Genomic DNA, 22,511 nt, shown 5'->3' with positions numbered 1-22,511 from the left:
TAATCATTTGTGACTCCATATTCACATCAGCAATAGTGTCCTGTTCCTGAGTGAATACTGATGAAAAGTATTGATTTAGTGTCTCTCCAATCTCCTCCGCCTCCACACACAACTTCCCACTACTATCCTTGACTGGACCGATACCTACCCTAGTCATCCTTTTATTCCTGACATGCCTATAGAAAGCCTTTGGGTTTTCCCTAATCCTACCAGCTAACGTTATGGGGCAATTTAGCAGGGCTAATTCAACCTAACCTACACATCTGTGGACACTACAGGACAATTTAGCATGGCCAATTCACCCTAACCTGCATATCCCTGGACACAATGGGACAATTTAGCATGGCCAATTCACCCTAACCTGCACATTCCTGGACACTACAGGATAATTTAGCATGGCCAATCCACCCTAACCGGCACATCCCTGGACACTATGGGACAATTTAGCATGGTCAATCCACCCTAACCTGCACATCCCTGGACACTATGGGACAATTTAGCATGGCCAATTCACCATAACCTGCACATCCCTTGGCACTATGGGACAATTTAGCATGGCCAATTCACCCTAACCTGCAATCCCTGGGCACTATGGGACAATTTCCCATGGCCAATTCACCCTAACCTGCACATTCCTGGACACTACAGGATAATTTAGCATGGCCAATTCACCCTAACCTGCATATCCCTGGACACGACAGGACAATTTCCCATGGCCAATCCACCCTAACCTACACATCACAGGATAATATAATACAATTTCCCATGGCCAATTCACCCTAACCTGCATGTCCATGGGTACTATGGGACAATTTACCAGGGCCAATCCATGCTAACCTGCACATCCCTGGACACTATAGTACAATTTCCCATGGCCAATCCACGCTAACCTGCACATCCCTGGACACTATAGTACAATTTCCCATGGCCAATCCATGCTAACCTGCACATCCCTGGACACTATAGTACATTTTCCCATGGCGAATCCACCCTAACCTGCACATTCCTGGACACAAAAGTACAATTTCCCAAGGCCAGTCCACCCTAACCTGGACTACAGGGCAATTTAGCATGGCCATTTCACCCTAACCTGCACATTCCTGGACACTAAAGGACAATTTAGCATGGCCAATCCACCCTAAGCTGCACATCCCTGGACACTATGAGACAATTTAGGGTGGTCAATCCACCCTAACCTGCGCATCCCTGGACACTATGGGTCAATTTCTGATGGCCAATCCACCCTACCCTCCAAATCCCTGGGCACTATGGGCAATTTAGCATGGCCAATCCACTCTAATCTGCACATCCCTGAGCACTATAGGCAATTTAGCATGGCCAATCCACTCTAATCTGCACATCCCTGAGCACTATAGGCAATTTAGCATGGCCAATCCACCCTAACCTGCACATCCCTGGGCACTATGAGCAATTTAGCATGGCCAATCCACCCTAATCTACACATCCCTGAGCACTATGGGCAATTTAGCATGGCCAATTCACCCTAACCTGCATATCCCTGGACACAATGGGACAATTTAGCATGGCCAATTCACCCTAACCTGCACATTCCTGGACACTACAGGATAATTTAGCATGGCCAATTCACCCTAACCTGCATATCCCTGGACACGACAGGACAATTTCCCATGGCCAATTCACCCTAACCTGCATGTCCATGGGTACTATGGGACAATTTACCAGGGCCAATCCATGCTAACCTGCACATCCCTGGACACTATAGTACAATTTCCCATGGCCAATCCACGCTAACCTGCACATCCCTGGACACTATAGTACAATTTCCCATGGCCAATCCATGCTAACCTGCACATCCCTGGACACTATAGTACATTTTCCCATGGCGAATCCACCCTAACCTGCACATTCCTGGACACAAAAGTACAATTTCCCAAGGCCAGTCCACCCTAACCTGGACTACAGGGCAATTTAGCATGGCCATTTCACCCTAACCTGCACATTCCTGGACACTACAGGACAATTTAGCATGGCCAATCCACCCTAAGCTGCACATCCCTGGACACTATGAGACAATTTAGGGTGGCCAATCCACCCTAACCTGCGCATCCCTGGACACTATGGGACAATTTCTGATGGCCAATCCACCCTACCCTCCAAATCCCTGGGCACTATGGGCAATTTAGCATGGCCAATCCACTCTAATCTGCACATCCCTGAGCACTATAGGCAATTTAGCATGGCCAATCCACTCTAATCTGCACATCCCTGAGCACTATAGGCAATTTAGCATGGCCAATCCACCCTAACCTGCACATCCCTGGGCACTATGAGCAATTTAGCATGGCCAATCCACCCTAATCTACACATCCCTGAGCACTATGGGCAATTTAGCATGGCCAATTCACCCTAACCTGCATATCCCTGGACACAATGGGACAATTTAGCATGGCCAATTCACCCTAACCTGCACATTCCTGGACACTACAGGATAATTTAGCATGGCCAATTCACCCTAACCTGCATATCCCTGGACACGACAGGACAATTTCCCATGGCCAATTCACCCTAACCTGCATGTCCATGGGTACTATGGGACAATTTACCAGGGCCAATCCATGCTAACCTGCACATCCCTGGACACTATAGTACAATTTCCCATGGCCAATCCACGCTAACCTGCACATCCCTGGACACTATAGTACAATTTCCCATGGCCAATCCATGCTAACCTGCACATCCCTGGACACAATCAGACAATTTAGCATGGCCAATCCACCTTAACCTGCACATCCCTGAGCACTATGAGCAATTTCCCATGGCCAATCCACCCTAACCTGCACATCCCTGGACGCTATGGGACAATTTCCCATGGCCAATCCACCCTGACCTACACACCTTTCAACTGTGGGAAAAAACCGGAGCACCTGGAGGAAACCCACGCAGACGCGGGGAGAATGTGCAAACTCCACACAGACAGTTACCCGAGGGTGGGATCAAACCTGGATCTCTGGTGCCGGGAGGCAGCAGTGCTGAGTACCGTGCCACCCCTTCTGGTTTACTGGTGCCCTTCAGGAAAGGGAAAATGCGGTCGTTACCGAGTCAGACCCTCACAAGTCATGACTGAGTCATGGCACAAAGCTGGGTGGCAGAGGGAAATGTGAGGAGGATGTTAGGATAATGCAGGGTGACCTGGACAGGTTAGGTGAGTGGACAGATGCATGGCAGGTGCAGTTCAATGTGGATAAATGTGTGGTTATCCACTTTGGTGGCAAGAACAGGAAGGCAGATTACTACCTAAATGGAGTCAAGTTAAGTAAAGGGGCAGTGCAACGAGATCTAGGTGTTCTTGTACATCAATCAATGAAAGAAAGTATGCAGGTACAGCAGGCAGTGAAGAAAGCTAGCAGCATGCTGGCCTTCATAACAAAAGGGATTGAGTATAGAAGCAAAGAGGTCCTTCTGCAGCTGTACAGGGCCCTGGTGAGACTGCACCTGGAACATTGTGCACTATTTTGGTCTCCAAATTTGAGGAAAGACATTCTGGCTATTGAGGGAGTGTAGCGTAGGCTCACGAGGTCAATTCCTGGAATGGCGGGACTATCTTACGCTGAAAGATTGGAGCGACTGGGCTTGTATACCCTTGAGTTTAGAAGGCTGAGAGGGGATCTGATAGAGACATATAAGATTGGACACTCTGGAGGCAGGAAGCATGTTTCCGCTGATGGGTGAGTGCCGAACCAGAGGACACAGCTTAACCATAAGGGGTAGGCCACTTAGAACAGAGTTTAAGAATTATACCTGGGAGTGTCAGAATGGTGTGACATCTCCTTCACTCCCTCAGCATCTCAGAATCGCACACTGGTGCGATTAACAAGTTATTAAAGGAAGCAGGAAAGAGTGGCTGAAAATAACCTGAAAGAACTGCGGATGCTGTACATCAGAAACAAAAGCAGTAATTGCTGGAAAAGCTCAGCAGGTCTGACAGCATCTGTGGAGAGAAAACAGAGTTAACTTTTTGGGTTGAGTGACCTTCCCTGAGAACTCGGAATTCTGCTTTCTCTTCACCCATGCTGCACTTTTCCAGCAATTCTATCAATTTTCCACTCTGCTCCTCAGGGGACACCATCAACAACACTGCATTTCACGTTTAACATCTCAGAACTACACACTGGTGCGATTAACATATTAATAAAGGAAACTGTAAACTGAAAGAACTGCGGATGCTGTACATTAGAAACAAAAGCAGTAATTGCTGGAAAAGCTCAGCAGATCTGACAGCATCGGTGGAGACAAAACAGAGTTAACATTTCGAGTCATAGAGTCAGAGAGATGTACAGCACAGAAACAGACCCTTCAGTCTGACCCGTCCATGCCGACCAGATATCCCAACTCAATCTAGTCCCACCTGCCAGAACCTGGCCCATATCCCTCCAAACCCTTCCTATTCATATACCCATCCAAATGCCTCTTAATTGTTGCAATTGAACCAGCCTCCACCACTTCCTCTGGCAGCTCATTCCATACATGTATTATCTTCTGCATGAAAAAGTTGCCCCTTAGGTCCCTTTTATATCATTCCTCTCTCACCTGTGCCCTCTAGTTCTGGACTCTCCCACCCCAGGGAAAAGACCTTGTCTATTTACCCTATCCATACACCTCATGAATTGATAAACCTCTATAAGGTCACCCCTCAGTCTCTGACACTCCAGGGAAAAAAGCCCCAGCCTGTTCAGCCTCTCCCTGTAGCTCAGACCCTCCAACCCTGGCAACATCCTTGTAAATCTTTTCTGAACTGTGACCCTTCCTCAGAATTCAGAGGTCTGGTTTCTCTTCATCCATGCTGTGCTTTTTCAGCATTTCTATCAAATAAATATAACTGTCTGTAATATTTAAGGTCTTTAAATGTTGGATGAGTAGAGAGAAAATGTAAGTCAAATGAGAAAGGAGGGAGTTTCCACATGGGGATCTGATATTACACTAGCTGATGGGACAGAAATCTCTCTGAGAATTAAGGAGGTTCTAACTTATGTTTCTAAAGATTAACTTGCTCACTCGAGGGGTCTTATTTTGGTTGCTGCATTGAAGAGACTTTAAATTATTTTTTCAATACATTCTGACTTTCCTGGATATAGGTCTTAATCCTCCTTGTAGCTGACTCTGGCTGTTTCCCCACACGCTGGACTAACATTATTTCATTGTTTGTTGGTCTCACTTTTCAAAACACCTGGTGACTGGATAAATTACTGTTCACAAAGCCATGAGAAGTAGCTTGTCCCACTGAGGGCAAGGAAGGGATGGTAGATTGACGGAATCTTGAGTAACAAGGGATGTGGAACATCTAGTCAAGAGGAAGAAAGAAGCTTACTTAAGGTTGAGGAGGCAAGGATCAGACAGGGCTCTAGAGGGTTACAAGTTGGACAGGAAGGAACTGAAGAATGGACTTAGGAGAGCTAGAAGGAGGCATGAAAAAGCTTTAGTGGGAAGGATTAAGGAAAACCCTAAGGTGTTCTACACTTATGTGAAGAAGAAGAGGATGGCCCGAGTGAGGGTAGGGCTGCTCAGTGATAGTGGAGGGAACTTGTGCCTGGAGTCAGAGGAAGTAGGTGAGGTCCTTAATGAATACTTTGCTTCAGTATTCACTACTGAAAGGGAGCTTGACGTTTCTGAGGACAGCGTGATACAGACTGATACGCTCGAAAAGATTGATGTTAGGAAGGAGGATGTGCTGAAAACTTTGAAAAACACAAGGATAGATAAATCCCCTGGGCCAGACGGGATAAACCCAAGGTTTCTTCAGGAAGTGAGGGAAGAGATTGGTGCGACTTTGATGATGATCTTTTTGTCCTCACTGTCCACTGGAATAGTGCCAGGTGATTGGAGGATGGCAAATGTTATTTCCATGTTCAAGAAAGGGAATATGGATAATCCCGGGAATTACAGACCAGTCAGGCTTATGTCAGTGGTGGGCAAAATATTGCAGAGGATTCTGAGAGACAGGATTTGTGATTACTTTTTGTTTGGTTAGAGATAGTTGACATTGCTCTGTGAGGAGCAGGTCATGCCTCACAAATCTTATTGAATTCTTTGAGGATGTGACAAAACACATTGATGAAGGTAGAGCAGTGGATGTGGTGTACATGGATTTTAGCAAGGTGTTTGATAAGGTTGTATGAGAAAGTGAGGACTACAGATGTAGGAGATCAGAGTTGCAGAGTGTGGTGCTGGAAAAGCACAGCAGGTCAGGCAGCATCTGAGGAGCAGGAGAGTCGATGAGGCTTATGGGTTAAGGAAGCTAAGAGATACATATGAGGGGGTGGAGCTGGGAAGATGTTAAATAAGGTTCCCCATGGTAGGCTTATTCAGAAAGCAAGGAGGCATGGGATACAGGGAAATCTGACTATCTGGATGCAGAATCGGCTGGATCACAGAAGACAGCCTGGAGCTCGGTGGGAAGTGATATGTTCCGCAGGGATCGGTTCTGGGACCTCTGCTCTTTGTGATTTTTATAAATGACTTTGATGAGGAAGTGGAAGGGAGGTTTAGTAAGTCTGCCAATGATAAGTAGGTTGGTGGAGTGGTGGATAGTATGAAGGGCTGTTTTAGGTTGCAGTGGGACGTTGACAGGATGCAGAGCTGGGCTAAGAAGTGGCAGATAGAGTTCAACCTGGGAAAATGTGAAGGCACTCATTTTGGAAGGTGGAAGTTAAGTGCAGAATACAGAGTTAAAGGCAGGATTCTTGGCAGTATGGAGGAACAGAGGGATCTTGGATCCATGTCCATAGATCCCTCAAAGTTGCCACCCAGGTCGATAGGGTTGTTAAAAAGGCGTATGGTGTGTTAGCTTTCGTTAGCGGGGGGATTGAGTATAAGAGCCGTGAGGTTATGCTGCAGCTCAATAGAGACCTGGTTAGACCACACTTGGAATATTGTGCTCAGTTCTGGTCACTTCATTATAGGAAAGACGGGGAAGCTTTAGAGAGGGTGCAGAGGAGATTTCCCAGGATGCTGCCTGCACTGGAGGGGCATGTCTTATGAGGAAAGGTTGAGGGGGCGAGGGCTTTTCCCATTGGAGTGAAGAAGGATAAGGGGTGACTTGTTAGAGGTGTACAAGAGACATAGATAGAGTGGATAGCTAGAGACATTTTCCCAGGCGAAAATGGCTATTACGAGGGGTCAGAACTTTAAGGAGATTGGAGGAAGGTATTGGGGAGATGACAGAGGCAGGTTCTTTACACAAAGAGTGGGCACGCGGAATGAACTGTCAGCGGTAACAGTAGAGTAGAGGGATATTTAAGCGACTCTTGGATAGGCATATGGATGATAGTAAAATAAAGGGTATGTAGGTTAGTCTGACCTTAGAGTGGGATAAAAGTTCAGCACAACATCGAGGGCCGAAAGACCTGTACTGTTCTGTGTTCTATGATTGTCTGCAACATTTATTAATAAGTAGCCAAATTAAAGGTAACTTGTGGTGATTTACAAGCAACAGTGGGCATGAACAAATGAAAACTACTCAGCCAAAGCTGAAATTCCGAACATCCTGGAGAGACCAGGAACACAAAGGTTGTCAAATTAAGGACCGACCCCTTAACATCACAGCATTGTGTGCAAATCATGGGTTACAATCTGCAAAATAAATTCCCAGTGCATGCCCCATCCCCCAGCCCAGCCACCTCCACATGTCAGTGTTCTGTCAATCATGACCCCAAATAAAGGGAGGTGAGGTTGGCACGTGATCATGTGCAGTGTATAAATTGAGAGCTGGTCTTCCTTCAGTCTTCACATTGTCAGAGAGAGGTGTGGAGGCTGCATCTCTCGTCGTCAAACTCTCTCGTCGTCAAAATCTCTCGTCGTCGTGAGCCAAACTGAGAAACCTTCCAAAAAATGGTGTGGTCCCTGTCGACATTTTTATTGGTCTGCAGTTGTTTGCAAGTGACCCTGAGCGGTAAGTAATCTTGAAGTGATCCTAAACGTGTTTCCATTGAGGGTAGGATCAATACGGAGCCAGGAGGTTGAGTGACTCAAGCATTTCAGGCTTTAATCCATTTTACTTGATCATTGAAATGGTAAATTTTATCGTTTAGGTTATAACTCCAATAAGTATGTGATTTTATCTGGAGACGGTTCTGAAAAGACTTACTAGGATGATGCCAAGAATGAGAGTTTGAGATATAAAAACTACACTGGAAAGATTGGGACTTAGATCATTGGAGTGTAGGAGTTTGAGCAGTGATCGTATAAAATCACAAGATGTATTGATAGGGTGAATAGACAAGGGTCTTTTCCCTAGTGGCGAGGGAGTTCAAATCTTGGGGGCATATTTTTAAGGTGAGAGGAGAAAGTTTTAAAAAGGACATGGGTGGGGTGAGGGATGTAAACTCCTTCACACAGAGAGTGGTTCGTCTGTGGAATGTACTGCCTGAGGAAGTGGTGGATGTGGGTACAGTTGCAACATTTAAAAGACCTTTGGACAGATTCATGAATAAAAATGGAGTGGAGTGATTTCAGCCAAGTGCAGGCAGTTGGGATTAGTTTAGATTAGTCTGGTGTGGGAACATGGTTGGTGTGAACTGACTAGACCAAAGGCTCTGTTTGTGTGCTGTATGAGTCTATGACTCTGTTTCCAGTGTCCCCAGTATTTTGTTTTCTACTGGGATAAGGCTAAACTGAAACAGCAGCACAACTAGTTAGTATTAAAAGAAAATCTTGAAAGTGCAGGAAAACTAAAGGGGAAGGAGCTGCAAGATGGAAACAAGGGTTACCCCATGCCTGTGGGTCATAAATGACCACTCTAACTGTAGTGTGCTGAGGACAGGACCAAATACTGGGAAATGATAAGTAGTTTGGGGTGGCACAGTGGCTCAGTGTTGCCTCCAACACCAGTGACCCTGGTTCAATTCCCATTCTCCCTGTGTCTGTGTGGGTTTCCTCCGGGTGCTCCGGTTTCCTCCCACAGTCCACGGTGGCCCAGTGGTTAGCACTGCTGCCTCACAGCGCCTGAGTCCCGGGTTCATTTCCCTACTCAGGCGACTGACTGTGTGGAGTTTGCACGTTCTCCCCATGTCTGCGTGGGTTTCCTCCAGGTGCGCCGGTTTCCTCCCACAGTCCAAAGATGTGCGTGTCAGGTGAATTGGCCATGTTAAATTGCCCGTAGTGTTAGGTAAGGGGTAATTGTACGGGTGGGTTGCGCTTTGGTAGGTCGGTGTGGACTTGTTGGGCCGAAGGGCCTGTTTCCACACTGTAAGTAATCTCATCAAATCATTGGATGCAAGATGTGCAGGTCAGATAAACTGGTCGCACTAAGTTGTCCAGAGTGTGAGGTGCTTTAGTCAGGGGTAAATACAGGGGAATGGGTCTGGGTAGGTTACTCTTTGGAGGGTCGGTGTGGACTTGTTGGGCCAAAGGGCCTGTTTCCGTACTGTAGGGAATGGAATCTAAACTTACAGAGGGCGAGAGCCAGTGACTTGTACTAGCACCCCATCAATATGGTGCAACTTGAGCTCATATTGGTGTTCAGAGGGGAAACCATGTGTTTCAGCTTCTAAGCTAAAAAGCCCTGGCTTCATTTCCAGCCAGGTCTTGATGTTTAAGGTCAGTGTGTTTGTAACGCCAATAGTTAACCAACTTGCCGAGTCTTCCAATACAGGCTGGTCCGGGGTGGCAGTGGGTGTTGGGGGTACGGGCTGGTGAAATCTGAAACTTGTGTAAGACCCAGCAGAGCTTCAGGGAATTGGATGCTAATGACAGACTAGGGCATCCAGACTTCCAGGTTTCTGAGCGTGACTGTTTCAGGGCAGGAGTGTAACTGAAAGGCAGCCGCTATAGAACAGTTACCCATAAATCTAATTAGGAATTCAGGGGAAAATGTCTCACTCCTAGAGAGAGGAGGACGGAGCATAGATGGGCTTCAGATTGGTTCCACAGGTCGGCCCAACATTGAGGACCAAAGGGCCTGTACTGTACTGGGCTGGAATGTTCTGTGGTCTGTGTTCGATGGTCTATATCTGGACGGATATGGTGATAGGGCGAGATGAATGGGAGATGGTGAGGACTTCTGTGTGGGGCATGATGCTGATAGGCTGAATGGCCTGCTTCTTTACACTGGGGAAAGTGTCCCATAGTGTCCAGCGATGTGCAGGTGAGGGTGAATTGGCAAAGGGAAAATGTCCCATAGTACCCAGGGATGTGTCGGTTAGGGTGGATTGGCCATGGGAAATTGTCCCATAGTGTCCAGGGATGTGCAGGTTAGGGTGGATTGGCCATTCTAAATTGTCTCATAGTGTCCAGGGATGTGCAGGTTCGGGTGGATTGGCCATGGGGAATTGTCCCATAGTGTCCAGGGATGTGCAGGTTAGGGTGGATTGGCCATTCTAAATTGTCTCATAGTACCCAGGGATGTGCAGGTTAGGGTGGATTGGCCATTCTAAATTGTCTCATAGTGTCCAGGGATGTGCAGGTTAGGGTGGATTGGCCATGCTAAATTGTCTCATAGTGTCCAGGGATGTACAGGTTAGGGTGGATTGGCAAAGGGAAAATGTCCCATAGTGCCGAGGGATGTGCAGGTTAGGGTGGATTGGCCATGCTAAATTGTCTCATAGTGTCCAGGGATGTGCAGGTTAGGGTGGATTGGCCATGGGAAATTGTCCCATAGTGTCCAGGGATGTACAGGTTAGGGTGGATTGACCATGCTAAATTGTCTCATAGTGTCCAGGGATGTGCAGGATAGGGTGGACTGGCCATGCTAAGTTGTCCAGGGTGAATTGGCCGTGGGAAATTGTCGAGGAGAAAGTGAGGTCTGCAGATGCTGGAGATCAGAGCTGAAAATGTGTTGCTGGAAAAGCGCAGCAGGTCAGGCAGCATCCAAGGAACAGGAGATTCGACGTTTCAGGCATAAGCCCTTCTTCAGGAAATTGTTCCATAGTTTCCAGGGGCGTGCAGGTTTGGGTAGATTGGCCATAGGAAATTGTTGAGTGTGGCTATGGGAAACCCTTATTCCTGATAAAGGGCTTGTGCCCAAAACAATGATTCTCCTGCTCCTCGGATACTGCCTGACCTGCTGTGCTTTTCCAGCATCACACTCTTGACTCTGATCTCCAGCATCTCACTGTCTCCATGCTAAATGCTCCCATAGTGTCCAAGGATGTGTGGTGAGGTGCATTAGTCAAGGATAAATATGGGATAGTAGGGCAGGGGAATGGGCCTGAGTGGGTTTACTCTTCGGAGGGTCAGTGTTGGGCTGAAGGGCCTGTTTCCACACTGGAGCGATTCTGATGTTTTCCTCTTCCAGACTTGACCTGCAACCGGATCGATGGAAACCTGAAACAAATCGATGCCGGGAATGGGCAAGTCTATGGCGTGAGCGCCAATGGATCGGTTTACACCAGGCATGATGGCACCTGGGTGTGGGTTCCCGGGAACCTGGCACACGTGACAGTGGGTCCGGCTGGAGTCTGGGGTGTCGACGGTGCTCACAGTGTCTACAGAAAACGGGGAGGATTCTGGTCGGTTATGAATGGTAAGAGAGCGGAACATTCCGGAACTCATTAAGATCCGGCCTTCCTGTTTCACTGGGAGCAGTCCTCAATGTAGGGCCTGCTGAGCAAAATTCCCAAACAACAGAGGTGCTTCTTAAGTCCAGGATGAGGACAAATGATTTCCCTCATTGGGCCTGATTCTTTGCAGTTGTCTATCTCTGAGAGCTGTGGGAGTTCATTATTTCAGCATTTTTAAAGCAGACGATGATACATCCTTTGACTGAAGGAGTAAATGTACATAGAAGGCATTGAAATAGTCCACTGTTGTGTTACATGAGAGACAGACTCTCTACCCCCTCCCTCAACTGTGAGGGAGGTGGCTCAGTGGTTAGGACTGCTGCCTCACAGCACCAGGGATCCAGGTTCGATTCCAGCCTCGGGTGACTGTGTGGAGTTTGCATATTCTCCCCATGTCTGCGTGGGTTTCCTCCCACAGTCCAAAGATGTGCAGGTTAGGGTGAATTGGCTGTGCTAAGTTGCCCTGAGTGTTTGGTGCCTTAGTCAGCGGTAAATATTGGATAAAGAATGGTTGTGGGTGGGTTACTCTTCGGAGAGTCGGTGTTGACTTGTTGGGCCGAAGGGCCTGTTTCCATACTGGAAGGAATCTAATCTATGATCCCAATCTTCAAATCAACAAGGAGGACTGCACCCATTAGGGTTTGGAGGTGAAAATAGTTCATCTGCTTTATTACTAATGGTGAAGATGAGAGTGGCGCTGGAAAAGCACAGCAGGTCAGGCAGCATCCGAGGAGAGAATCGACATTTCGGGCAAAAGGCCTTCAGTTTTTGCCTGAAACGTCGATTTTCCTGCTCCTCAGATGCTGTCTGACTTGCTGTGTTTTTCCAGCACCACTCTCATCTTGAATCCAATCTCCAGCATCTGCAGTCCCCACTTTCGCCTATTTTATTTCTAAACAGGCCTGCTCAAACAGATCGATGCTGGTGGAAATGGTATTGTGAGTGGAGTTAACATGAACGATGAGATCTTCTGTGTCCATCAAGATGAAGTAAGATCTGCAATCAGTATTTCCAGCCCAAATTACAACCGTATTGATGGCCAGCTGAAATACTACTCCTGTGGGCCGTATAGTTGTTGGGGCGTTAATGCAAACGATGTTATCTACGTCCGGCCAAACGTGGAATCGAGTCAATGTGCTGGAAGCAACTGGGTGAAGGTGGATGGCGGACTCTCAATGATCGAGACTGGGACAGACGGGAGTGTCTATGGTGTCAACAGTAACGGCAATGTCTACCGCAGGTACACTTCTAATTCTCACGCCATCAGGCATTATAGGAGGCAGTGTCAGATCCTGAGGAATTTCCATACATAAGTAGATTTATTGGGGCTAGGTGAAGTTACAAAGTTGAGGAGATTAGTAGGGACTGCTGGAGGCTAAAAAGGCAGCACTCTAGGGGTTGGAAGAATTGTAGAGATAGGGAGGGGACTAGGGGCGGGAGATAGTGAGTGGGTGTAGGGGCTGTAGGAGGTTACAGAGATAGGAAGGGGGTGTAGGGGCTGGAGAGGGTTACAGAGATGGGGAGGGGGTGTAGGGGCTGAAGAGGGTTACAGAGATGAGGGGGTGTAGGGGTTGGAGGGGGGTTACAGAGATAGGGAGGGGGTGTAGAGGCTAGAGGGGGTTACAGAGATAGGGAGGTGGTGTTGGGGCTGTAGGAGGTTACAGAGATAGGGAGGAGGTGCAGGGGCTGGAGAGGGTTGCAGAGATGAGGAGGGGGTGTAGGGGCTGAAGAGGGTTGCAGAGATAGGGAGGAGGTGTAGGGGGTTACAGAGATAGGGATGGGGTGTAGGGTCTGGAGGGGATTACAGAGATAGGGAGGGGGTGTAGAGGCTGTAGGAGGTTACAGAGATAGGGAGGGGGTGAAGAGGCTGTAGGAGGTTACAGAGATAGGGAGGGGATGTAGGGGGGTTACAGAGATAGCAAGGTGGTGAAGGGTCTGGAGGGGGTTATAGCGATAGGGATGGGGTGTAGGGGCTGGAGGGGATTACAGAGATAGGGAGGGGTGTCGGGGCTGGAGGAGGCTGCAGAGATAGGGAGGGGTGCAACACTTTAAGGAATTTGAGAATTCTAAGTCTGAGTTGTCTTTTGACTGGAAAGTGACAGAAGTTAATGAAAGCAGAGATGGGGGAGTTGATGCATGAATGAGAGTTGGTACTCACTTGGGAATGAGGCAAGAGCAATTCATATGTGGGCGGCACGGTGGCACAGTGGTTAGCACTGCTGCCTCACAGCGCCAGAGACCCGGGTTCCATTCCCACCTCCAGTCATTATCAGTGTGGAGTTTGCACGTTCTTCCCCGTGTCTGCGTGGGTTTGCTCCGGTTTCCTCCCACAGTTCCATGCTAAATATCCCGTAGTGTCAGATGAAGGGGGAGGTGGGTCGGTGTGGACTTGTTGGGCTGAAGGGCCTGTTTCCACACTGTAAGGAATCTAATTTAAAAACTTCACCAGGGTAAGGACTCGAAGGAATGCCTTGAGCTTTATAAGTCTGGAATGTGGTGCTGAAAAAGCGCAGCAGGTCAGGCAGCATCTGAGGAGCAGCTTTATAACGTCACAAGCTTCATAATGTCACTGTTCAACTTGGGTCACTGCTATTTTTCAGAGATGGGATCACGTCCCAGAACCCTGCTGGGACAAGCTGGACTCAAATCAACATTGGAGGGATATCCTTCAAGCATGTGACGGTGGATCTGGAAGAACTGTGGCTGGTGACTACCCTCAACAATATCATTCATTGCCAATAGCTTCAAGAAGCTGAAAGTTTGATCAATGTTTAAAAATCAGATCAGTAATTAAGGGAAATGGTGTCGCTTATTTTCTTCTGAACTCTTGCTAAGATTATTCTGCTCGTCCAACATTCCAAGGAAATGCCTCTGGCACAAGTGTACGTAAACCGGTCCAGGTAGAATTTCATAGATGAGCAAATCAGACTCAAGACTCAAAGGGTGAACAGGAGGAGGCCATTCAGCCCCAGTGCACACTGCTGTATCAGAACAGGAGGAGGCCATTCAGCCCCAGTGAACACTGCTATATCAGAACAGGAGGAGGCCATTCAGCCCCAGTGCACACTGCTATATCAGAACAGGAGGAGGCCATTCAGCCCCAGAACCCTATTGCCCCTGCTTATCAGCTTCTGCAGTTGAATAACCCTCCTCCTGCTATTGTTCTGGTGAGAGTTGTCGTTTGCAAACCCCCTGCATTTCCTTTTTCTTCCCTTTTGGCAAGAACCTGTGAAATCCACAATGAAAGCTCTGGAACAGGCAATGCTCAATCGACTTGCTAGCTGTGAACTGATTGCTGAGGAGGGCATGTTGGTTCTGATACTGTTCAAAAATAGCACATAACAACAAAATAGGTCATGGCCTGGGGGTTTGGTATAAAGTCTGATCGCTTGGTTAAAGATTGACAGGAGAGTGCTGTCAGAATTGGAAACTTCAAAGAGGCTGCAATGGGAATTTGGGGAAACTGAGGTGCATTCAACCCATCAACGCATTGACCTCCTAATGTTGACATATGTGTCTCTGCTGAATACGTTTTGCTGACCTGCGTGTTGATTGTGGTTTGAGAGTTCAAATAAAGATTGTTTTGCAGATGAAAGCATGAAACAGTACCTTTCCATTGGTGTTTTTCGGGGAGCAACCCATATCTTATTATTCCTCTCCAACAGGGATCAGAACGCACTCCCGTAAATGTGACCACACTTAATGGTCTCTTCCTGTAAACGGTTGTGAGGACCGGATATTCTCTCGCTATTCCTGAGTGGGTTTTAAATGCGATTCTCAGGCATTCCATTGACTCAGAGTGTGTGCACATTTTGATGTGTGTTCAGCCTCAACATAATTGGAATAGATCGGAAAGAGTTCGTGAAACTTGAAAGGGTTTAGAAAGGATTGACAAGGATGTTGCCAGGGTTGGAGGGTCTGAGCTACAGGGGGAGGCTGAACAGGCTGGGGCTGTTTTCCCTGCAGCGTCGGAGGCTGAGGGGTGACCTTATAGAGGTTTACAAAATCATGAGGGGCATGGATCGGGTAAACAGGTAAAGTCTTTTCCCTGGGGTTGGATAGTCCAGAACTAGATGGGCATAGGTTTAGGCTGAGAGGGGAAAGATATAAAAGAGACCTAAGGGGCACAGAGGGTGGTATGTGTATGGAATGAGCTGCCAGAGGAAGTGGTGGAGGCTGGTTCAATGCCAACATTTAAAAGGCATCTGGATGGGTATATGAATAGGAAGGGTTTGGAGGGATATGGGCCGGGTGCTGGCAGGTGGGACTAGATTGGGTTGGGATATCTGGTCGGCATGGACGGGTTGGACCGAGCAGTCTGTTTCTGTGCTGTACATCTCTATGACTTTATGACTCTTTAAGTATGTTGTGTAGCCACAGTCACAGTCACAAATGTTTATTTGGCAGCACCTTCCAAACAATCAACACGGAACACCTGAAGGAACAGGGCAGCAAATCCCCCTCCCCGAATCACGCCCTGTTCAGAATTGGATCTGTATCACTGCTTCTTTGCAATGTAACTGGGTCAACATCATGAAAAGATCTCTGTAATCACTCTGGAGAACAGCAAAGGTTCAAAGAACACACCTCCTCAACTTCAATACAACGATCATTAGGCACATTCAATCAAAGTCATGATGTGCAAACCTAAAGATACAGGAAGGACACACAGAATGTTAAAATGACACCTTACAGGAAAGATTGTTTTTCAGGGCAAAAAGTTTACAAACCACCAGGAACTGGCTCAGTCTCCTCTCTCTCTCTCAGTCTCCTCTCTTTCTCTCTCTCTCTCAGTCTCCTCTCTCTCTCTCTCTCACTCACCTATCTCCCTCTCTCTCTCACTCACACACATGATAAGTCTAAGGGATGACTTGATAGCAGGGTGATGGTATGACTCAGTGGTTAGCACTGCTACTGCACAGCGCCAGGGACCTGGGTTTGATTCCACGCTTGGGTGACTGACCATGTGGTGTTTGCATATTATTCCCCACGGCTACAAACATTTCCTCCCTAATTCTAAAGACGTGTAGGCTGGGGGGCTTGGCCAATCAAACTTGTCCATTGTATCCAAAGAAGTGCAGGCTGGATGGAAAATGCAGGGATAGGGCAAGTGGCATTTTGTTGGGATGCTCTTTGGAGGGTCAACCCTGACGAAGGGCTCGTGTCTGACACATCGACTCCCCTCCTTGGACGCTGCCTGACCTGCTGTGCTTTCTCCAGGCCCACACTCTCTAACTCTGACCCTCCAACATCTACAATTCTCACTTTCTCCTCTGTTATGAAAAGTGAAACAAACAGCAAGTTCAAGGTCAGGGTAAACTTCGGGATCAGGCAGGGGAAGGATGAACACGTAACTCCAGGAGTGTCAGAGTGGTGAGACCTGCTTTTCTGATATGCTGTAGGTTCCCAGGGACTGGAAGAGGGATTTCTAAAAGCCAAAAACCCAATTCATTCCCGTATTCTTGTGACAAACCTCAGAAGAGAGAAAAAGCTCTAATTTGACTCAGTCCTTTGTCTGATAAAGTAATAACACACAGGTAAATGTGATTTTGAATTAATAAATTACCTTACATCACCAGGGACCTGGGCTTGATTGAACTCCTGGGTGAGTCTCTGTGTGGAGTTTCCACATTCTCCCCATGTCTGTGTGAATTAGATTAGATTACTTACAGTGTGGAAACAGGCCCATCAAGTCCACACTGACCCGCTGAAGTGCAACCTTACCCCTTACCCCACACTATGGGCAATGTAGCATGGCCAATTCATCTGACCCGCACATCTTTGGACTGTGGGAGGAAACTGGAGCACCTGGAGGAAACCCATGCAGACACGGGGAGAACGTGCAAACTCCACACAGTCAGTCGCCTGAGGTGGGAATTGAACCCAGGTCTCTGGCACTGTGAGACAGCAGTGCTAACCACTGGGCCACCGTGCCACCGTCCTCCCTCAGTCCAAAGATGTTTAGGTTTGGTGGATTGGCCATGGGAAATTGTCTCGTAGTGCCCGGGATGTTTAGGTCAGGTAGATTACGCATGGAAAATGCAGGGTTTTGTGGGTAAGGTAAAGGGTGAGTCTGGATGGGATGTCCTTTGTAGGGTTGGGATGGAACTAATGGGCCAAATGGCCTTCCTCCACGCTGTAGGCATTCTATGAAATGTCTGAAGAGTACACTTCACAGGCAACAAGTCTGACGGCCCAAATTTTGGAAGAACTGAATTCAGATTAACAGCCTGTGTGAACTGAGACTGTAAACAAAGCAGAAACTACCTTGATCAAACTACCTTACTAAAAGGGCTGGTGCTGGACCTTTATTCTTTGTTATTTACATAAATGATTCAGATGGGAATGAACAAGGCATGATTAGTAAGCTTGCACATGATGCAAAGTTAAGAGGTATCTTTGATCATGAGAATGGAAATCAAAAATTACACAAGGGTCATGAGCAGATGGGGAAATACGCTGAGAATTAGGAAATGGGATGCATTACAGAGAAATGTGAGGTGATGCACTTTTGAAAGTCAAACTTAGACAGTAAATGGTAAGGTCCTGGGGAGCGTTGTGGAACACAGGGACTGAGGATGAAGAAGGCACTTAGCATGCTGGGCTTCATTGGGATGAGGCTTTGAGTACCGGAGTTGGGACGTTCTGTTACAGTTGGTGAGGCCGCACTTGGATAATATTGTACAGTTCTGGTCACCCTGTTATCGGAAAGACATAGTTCAACTGGGAAGAAGATTGATGAGGATGTTTCCAGGATTACTGGCCTGAGTTTTTATGGAGAGTTTGACCAGGATAGGGCTTTATCCCCTGGACCGTAGGAGAATGGCGGGTGCCCTTATTGAGGTGTTTAAAACCATGAGGGGCATTGATAGGGAATGGGAATTGGAAACTAGAGGCACAGATTTAGGGTGAGAGGGGAAAGATCTCAGAAGAACCTGAGGGGCAACATCTTCACAGAGAGTGTTGGGTAGAAGGAATGGACTGCCAGAGAAAGTCATTGAGGCAGGTACAACAGCAACATTTCAAAACCATTTGGACAGGTGCCTGGATGGGAAGGATTTAGAGGAATATTGACCAAATGCAGGCAATAAGAGCCACCTGTGAGGGCAAACTGTAGTTAACATGGACCAGTTTCGGGCCTAAAGGCCTGTTTCTATGACTCTATGAGTTTTGTTTTGAACTTCTGATAAATGATGAAGATCGTTATTAGAATGGCATCGTTGACTTGGCTTTTGCCACTGATGCTCGGAGTCAGCAGCAGGGATCCAGTGCTCAGTACAAGGAGGGCTGGTGGGTAAAAGTAATAATGTGCAAACCGACAAATACAGGAAGGTGCTGTGAGCATACAGAGTATTAAGATGACACCTTACAGGAAAGATTGTTTTCAGGGCAAAAAGATTACAAACAACCAGGAACTGACTCAGTCTCCTCTCTCTCTCTCAGTCTCCTCTCTTTCTCTCCCTCTCTCTCTCTCTCTCTTTCTAGAAAGGTAAGTCTAAGGGATGAATTACCTCAAATATCTCAAAAAAGGAGCAGCTGTTACAGCCAGAATTTTTTTCCCATCCTCCATCTTGGATTACCCAGTGGACAGCGAAGAGGGTTACCTCAGATTACAACAGGATCTTGACCAGATGGGCCAATGGGCTGAGAAGTGGCAGATGGAGTTTAATTCAGATAAATGTGAGGTGCTGCATTTTGGGAAAGCAAATCTTAGCAGGACTTATACACTTAATGGTAAGGTCCTAGGGAGTGTTGCTGAACAAAGAGACCTTGGAGTGCAGGTTCATAGCTCCTTGAAAGTGGAGTTGCAGGTAGATAGGGTAGTGAAGAAGGGGTTTGATATGCTTCCCTTTATTGGTCAGAGTACTGAGTACAGGAGTTAGGAGGTCATGTTACAGCTGTACAGGACATTGGTTAGACCACTGTTGGATTATTGAGTGCACTTCTGGTCTCCGTTCTATCAGAAGGATGTTGTGAAACTTGAAAAGGTTCAGAAAAGATCTACAAGATGTTGCCAGGGTTGGAGGATCTGAGCTACAGGGAGAGGCTGAACAGGCTGGGGCTGTTTTCCCTGGAGTGTCGGAGGCTGAGGGGTGACCTTATAGAGGTTTACAAAATTATGAGGGGCATGGATAGGATAAATAGGCAAAGTCTTTTCCCCGGGCTTGGGGAGTCCAGAACTAGAGGGCATACGTTAAGGGTGAGAGGGGAAAGATATAAAAGAGACCGAAAGGGCAACTTTTTCACACAGAGGGTGGCCCGTGTATGGAATGAGCTGCCAGAGGATGTGGAGGAGGCTGGTACGATTGCAACATTTAAGAGGCATTTGGAAGGGTATATGAATAGGAGAGGTTTGGAGGGATATGGGCCGGGTGCTGGCGGGTGGGACTAGGTTGGGTTGGGATATCTGGTTGGCATGGATGGGTTGGACTGAAGGGTCTGTTTCCATGCTGTACATCTCTATGACTCTATGACTTGATAGCAGGGTGATGCCATGACTCAGTGGTTGGCACTGCTACCTTACTGCCCCAGGGACCTGGGTTTGATTCCACCCTTGGGTGCCTGACCATGCGGTGTTTGCACATTCTTCCTCATGGCTATCAAGGTTTCCTCCCTAACTCTAAAGATGAGCAGGCTGGGTGGATTGGCCATGCGAAATTGGCCATTGTGTCTTGACTTGTCTTTGATTCCAGCCCTGGCTGACTGTCTGCGCGGAGTTTGCATGTTCTCCCTGAGACTGCGCGGGCTACCTCTGTGTGTCCAGATAAACCTGTTGGACCATAACCTGGTTTTGTGCGATTTTTATATTTGCACACTCTAGCCCAACACTGGCATCTCCAAATTGTTCCTCAAGATGTGCAGGCAGGTGGAAGATGCAGGGGTCTTTGGAGGGTCAGTGTGGATGTGATGGTCCTACTTCTGCAGTGCGTGGAATCAGAGTTCTCCTTGAGTTATGAAAGGCTTTGGGGGGCCAAGTAATGGAGCCAATCATTTGGGATGGTCATGAATAAATCCAATACGGAATTTGGGAAAATCTTGTTTTTACTGCAAGTGGAGATTAGATTACTTACAGTGTGGAAACAGGCCCTTCGGCCCAACAAGTCCACACCGTCCCGCCAAAGCGCAACCCACCCATACCTCTTACCTACACTAGGGGCAATTTAGCATGGCCAATTCACCTGACCCGCACATCTTTGGACTGTGGGAGGAAACCCACGCAGGCAAGGGGAGAAGGTGAAAACTCCACACAGTCAGTCGCCTGAGGCGGGAATTGAACCCAGGTCTCTGGCGCTGTGAGGCAGCAGTGCTAAACACTGCACCACCGTGCCACCCCAAATATTTGACGATTTTTTTATTCATTCATTTCATTTGCTGCCTGTCCCTAGTTCCACTTGAGAAGGATCTGTTGCAGTCTATATACTGTTGGTGTATGAGCAGTGATATAATTAAGAGCATTGAAACATTTATCAAGGGAAAGACATGAGGGAGAAAGGAGGAGACAGGAATGTTTATAAAGTGAGACAATGCTGAGTGGGAGGGGGGTGCCAGCAGTGGCATAAATGCTGGTCAGTACCGGTGTGGCCGGACCCTCTGCGATGCACATCATGGTTGAATTCCCCTGTGAGTGGAGGAGGGGTTCCAGGCATTATCCCACAATCCCTCAAAAAGTGAGACGACGGATCACAGTCATGGAGGAGGAAGGCTGACACCCTTTGAAATCAGCTGACAGTTGTCACTGGGTGAAGCCCCGCCCCTTAGGCTAGATTTTGAGAAAGTGGGCGGGGCCGAGTGATGGAGCTGCTCTCCATTGCCGGCAGAATCTAATGATTCAGGGACTGTCGTGAGGGCTTTTTATTCCGGTGAGTTCTCAAACAGGAAGCTCGAGAGCTTCTCCATTGAGGGGTGGGGACGGTCTTCAACAAGGGGTGACGTGGGTGTGGGATAAAGGGGTGAGGAGGACTGAGGCAGAGGGGGAAACAGTCCTCTTGGCAGACTAGCTCAGCATCGCCTTGAAAAGTTCAGGTCTCGAGGCAACAAAGACATGAATAATTTCCTGAGCATCAGATCAGCTAAGATGTCAGCAGATACAGGAAGCAGGGATTTTAGATATTGCCCCCCTGTTTTCATCCAAACTGATGGGTGTGGTGGCTCATTGGTCAGCAAAGCTGCCTCATAAGAGCAGGGAGCTGGGATTGGCTGGGTGACTCTGTGGAGTTTGTACATTCTCCCTGAGTCTGCATGGGTTTCCTCCGGGTGCTCTGGTTTCCCTTGTAAACACATATATGGCTTACCGGTAGAATAAATTGTAGATTGCGAGTGGGCGTGTCCTCGGCGTTCGGAGGTCACGTGGTCCTCTGATGCGTGCGTAGAGGATGATCACGTGGTGCTCCGAGGCGCGGGCGTGGTCTCCCTGTTTCGCGCTCCGGAAGAATGCCGGGAGGTCACGTGATCGGCCGTTTCAGGCCCCGGAAGTGTGCGAGTCTGCCGTTTCGCACCCGAAAGGAGGCCGCGTGGTGCTCCTTTTCAGAGACAAAGGAGGGTCACGTGGGATCGGACATCCGGGAATGTGAGGAGGTGGGGAATGGAGTCAGAGCAACAGCCAATTAGAAGACAATCTCACTTGAGTGATGGTATGATGTTTTGTATGGTATAAAAGACTGGGTCAGGGGCAGGAATACGTCTTTGTTCATCGTGAACTGACTTACTTAGTACTTCGTCAGGGACAGAAAGGTTTAGACCCAGAGCTCTGTATACTTTATCCACTTACTGCTAGAATAAAACTAAAAGTGTAAGATTGACTATCTTCTCCTATTGCTTTATTTAAAGAGCACGCAGGACTGGGCTCACACATAGAGGAAAGTAAGTTGGGAGATTGAGCCTAAGTCTGACGCTCTCCCACACTTCAAAGATGTGCAGGCTCGGTGGATAGGTCATGGGAAGTTCTTCGGAGCATCAGTGTGGACTCAATGGGCTGAA

General features: G+C 47.8%; 1 protein-coding gene across 1 annotated transcript; it reads left to right on the top strand.

Moving 5' to 3' along the window:
- Positions 1–7,138: 7,138 nt before the first annotated feature.
- LOC132834004 (fish-egg lectin-like) lies at positions 7,139–14,276 on the top strand. Its single transcript, XM_060852715.1, has 5 exons — positions 7,139–7,182; positions 7,905–7,927; positions 11,270–11,497; positions 12,435–12,774; positions 14,135–14,276. Exons 1-5 carry the CDS (start codon positions 7,139–7,141, stop codon positions 14,274–14,276), a joined length of 777 nt encoding a protein of 258 aa, XP_060708698.1.
- The last annotated feature ends 8,235 nt before the right edge of the window (positions 14,277–22,511 follow it).

Source organism: Hemiscyllium ocellatum, chromosome 38 (assembly GCF_020745735.1).
Source record: "Hemiscyllium ocellatum isolate sHemOce1 chromosome 38, sHemOce1.pat.X.cur, whole genome shotgun sequence".
Classification (NCBI taxonomy): domain Eukaryota; kingdom Metazoa; phylum Chordata; class Chondrichthyes; order Orectolobiformes; family Hemiscylliidae; genus Hemiscyllium; species Hemiscyllium ocellatum.
This window is presented reverse-complemented; position numbering and strand designations above follow the sequence as displayed.

What these genes read in the sequence shown, in the direction of transcription:
- LOC132834004 (XM_060852715.1), top strand. Translation starts at nt 7,139, where the DNA reads ATGGCTATTACGAGGGGTCAGAACTTTAAGGAGATTGGAGGAAG. An exon ending in TTTGCAAGTGACCCTGAGCG is followed by an intron (nt 7,928 to 11,269) that starts GTAAGTAATCTT and finishes TTCCTCTTCCAG; the next exon opens with ACTTGACCTGCAACCGGATC. An exon ending in AACGGCAATGTCTACCGCAG is followed by an intron (nt 12,775 to 14,134) that starts GTACACTTCTAA and finishes GCTATTTTTCAG; the next exon opens with AGATGGGATCACGTCCCAGA.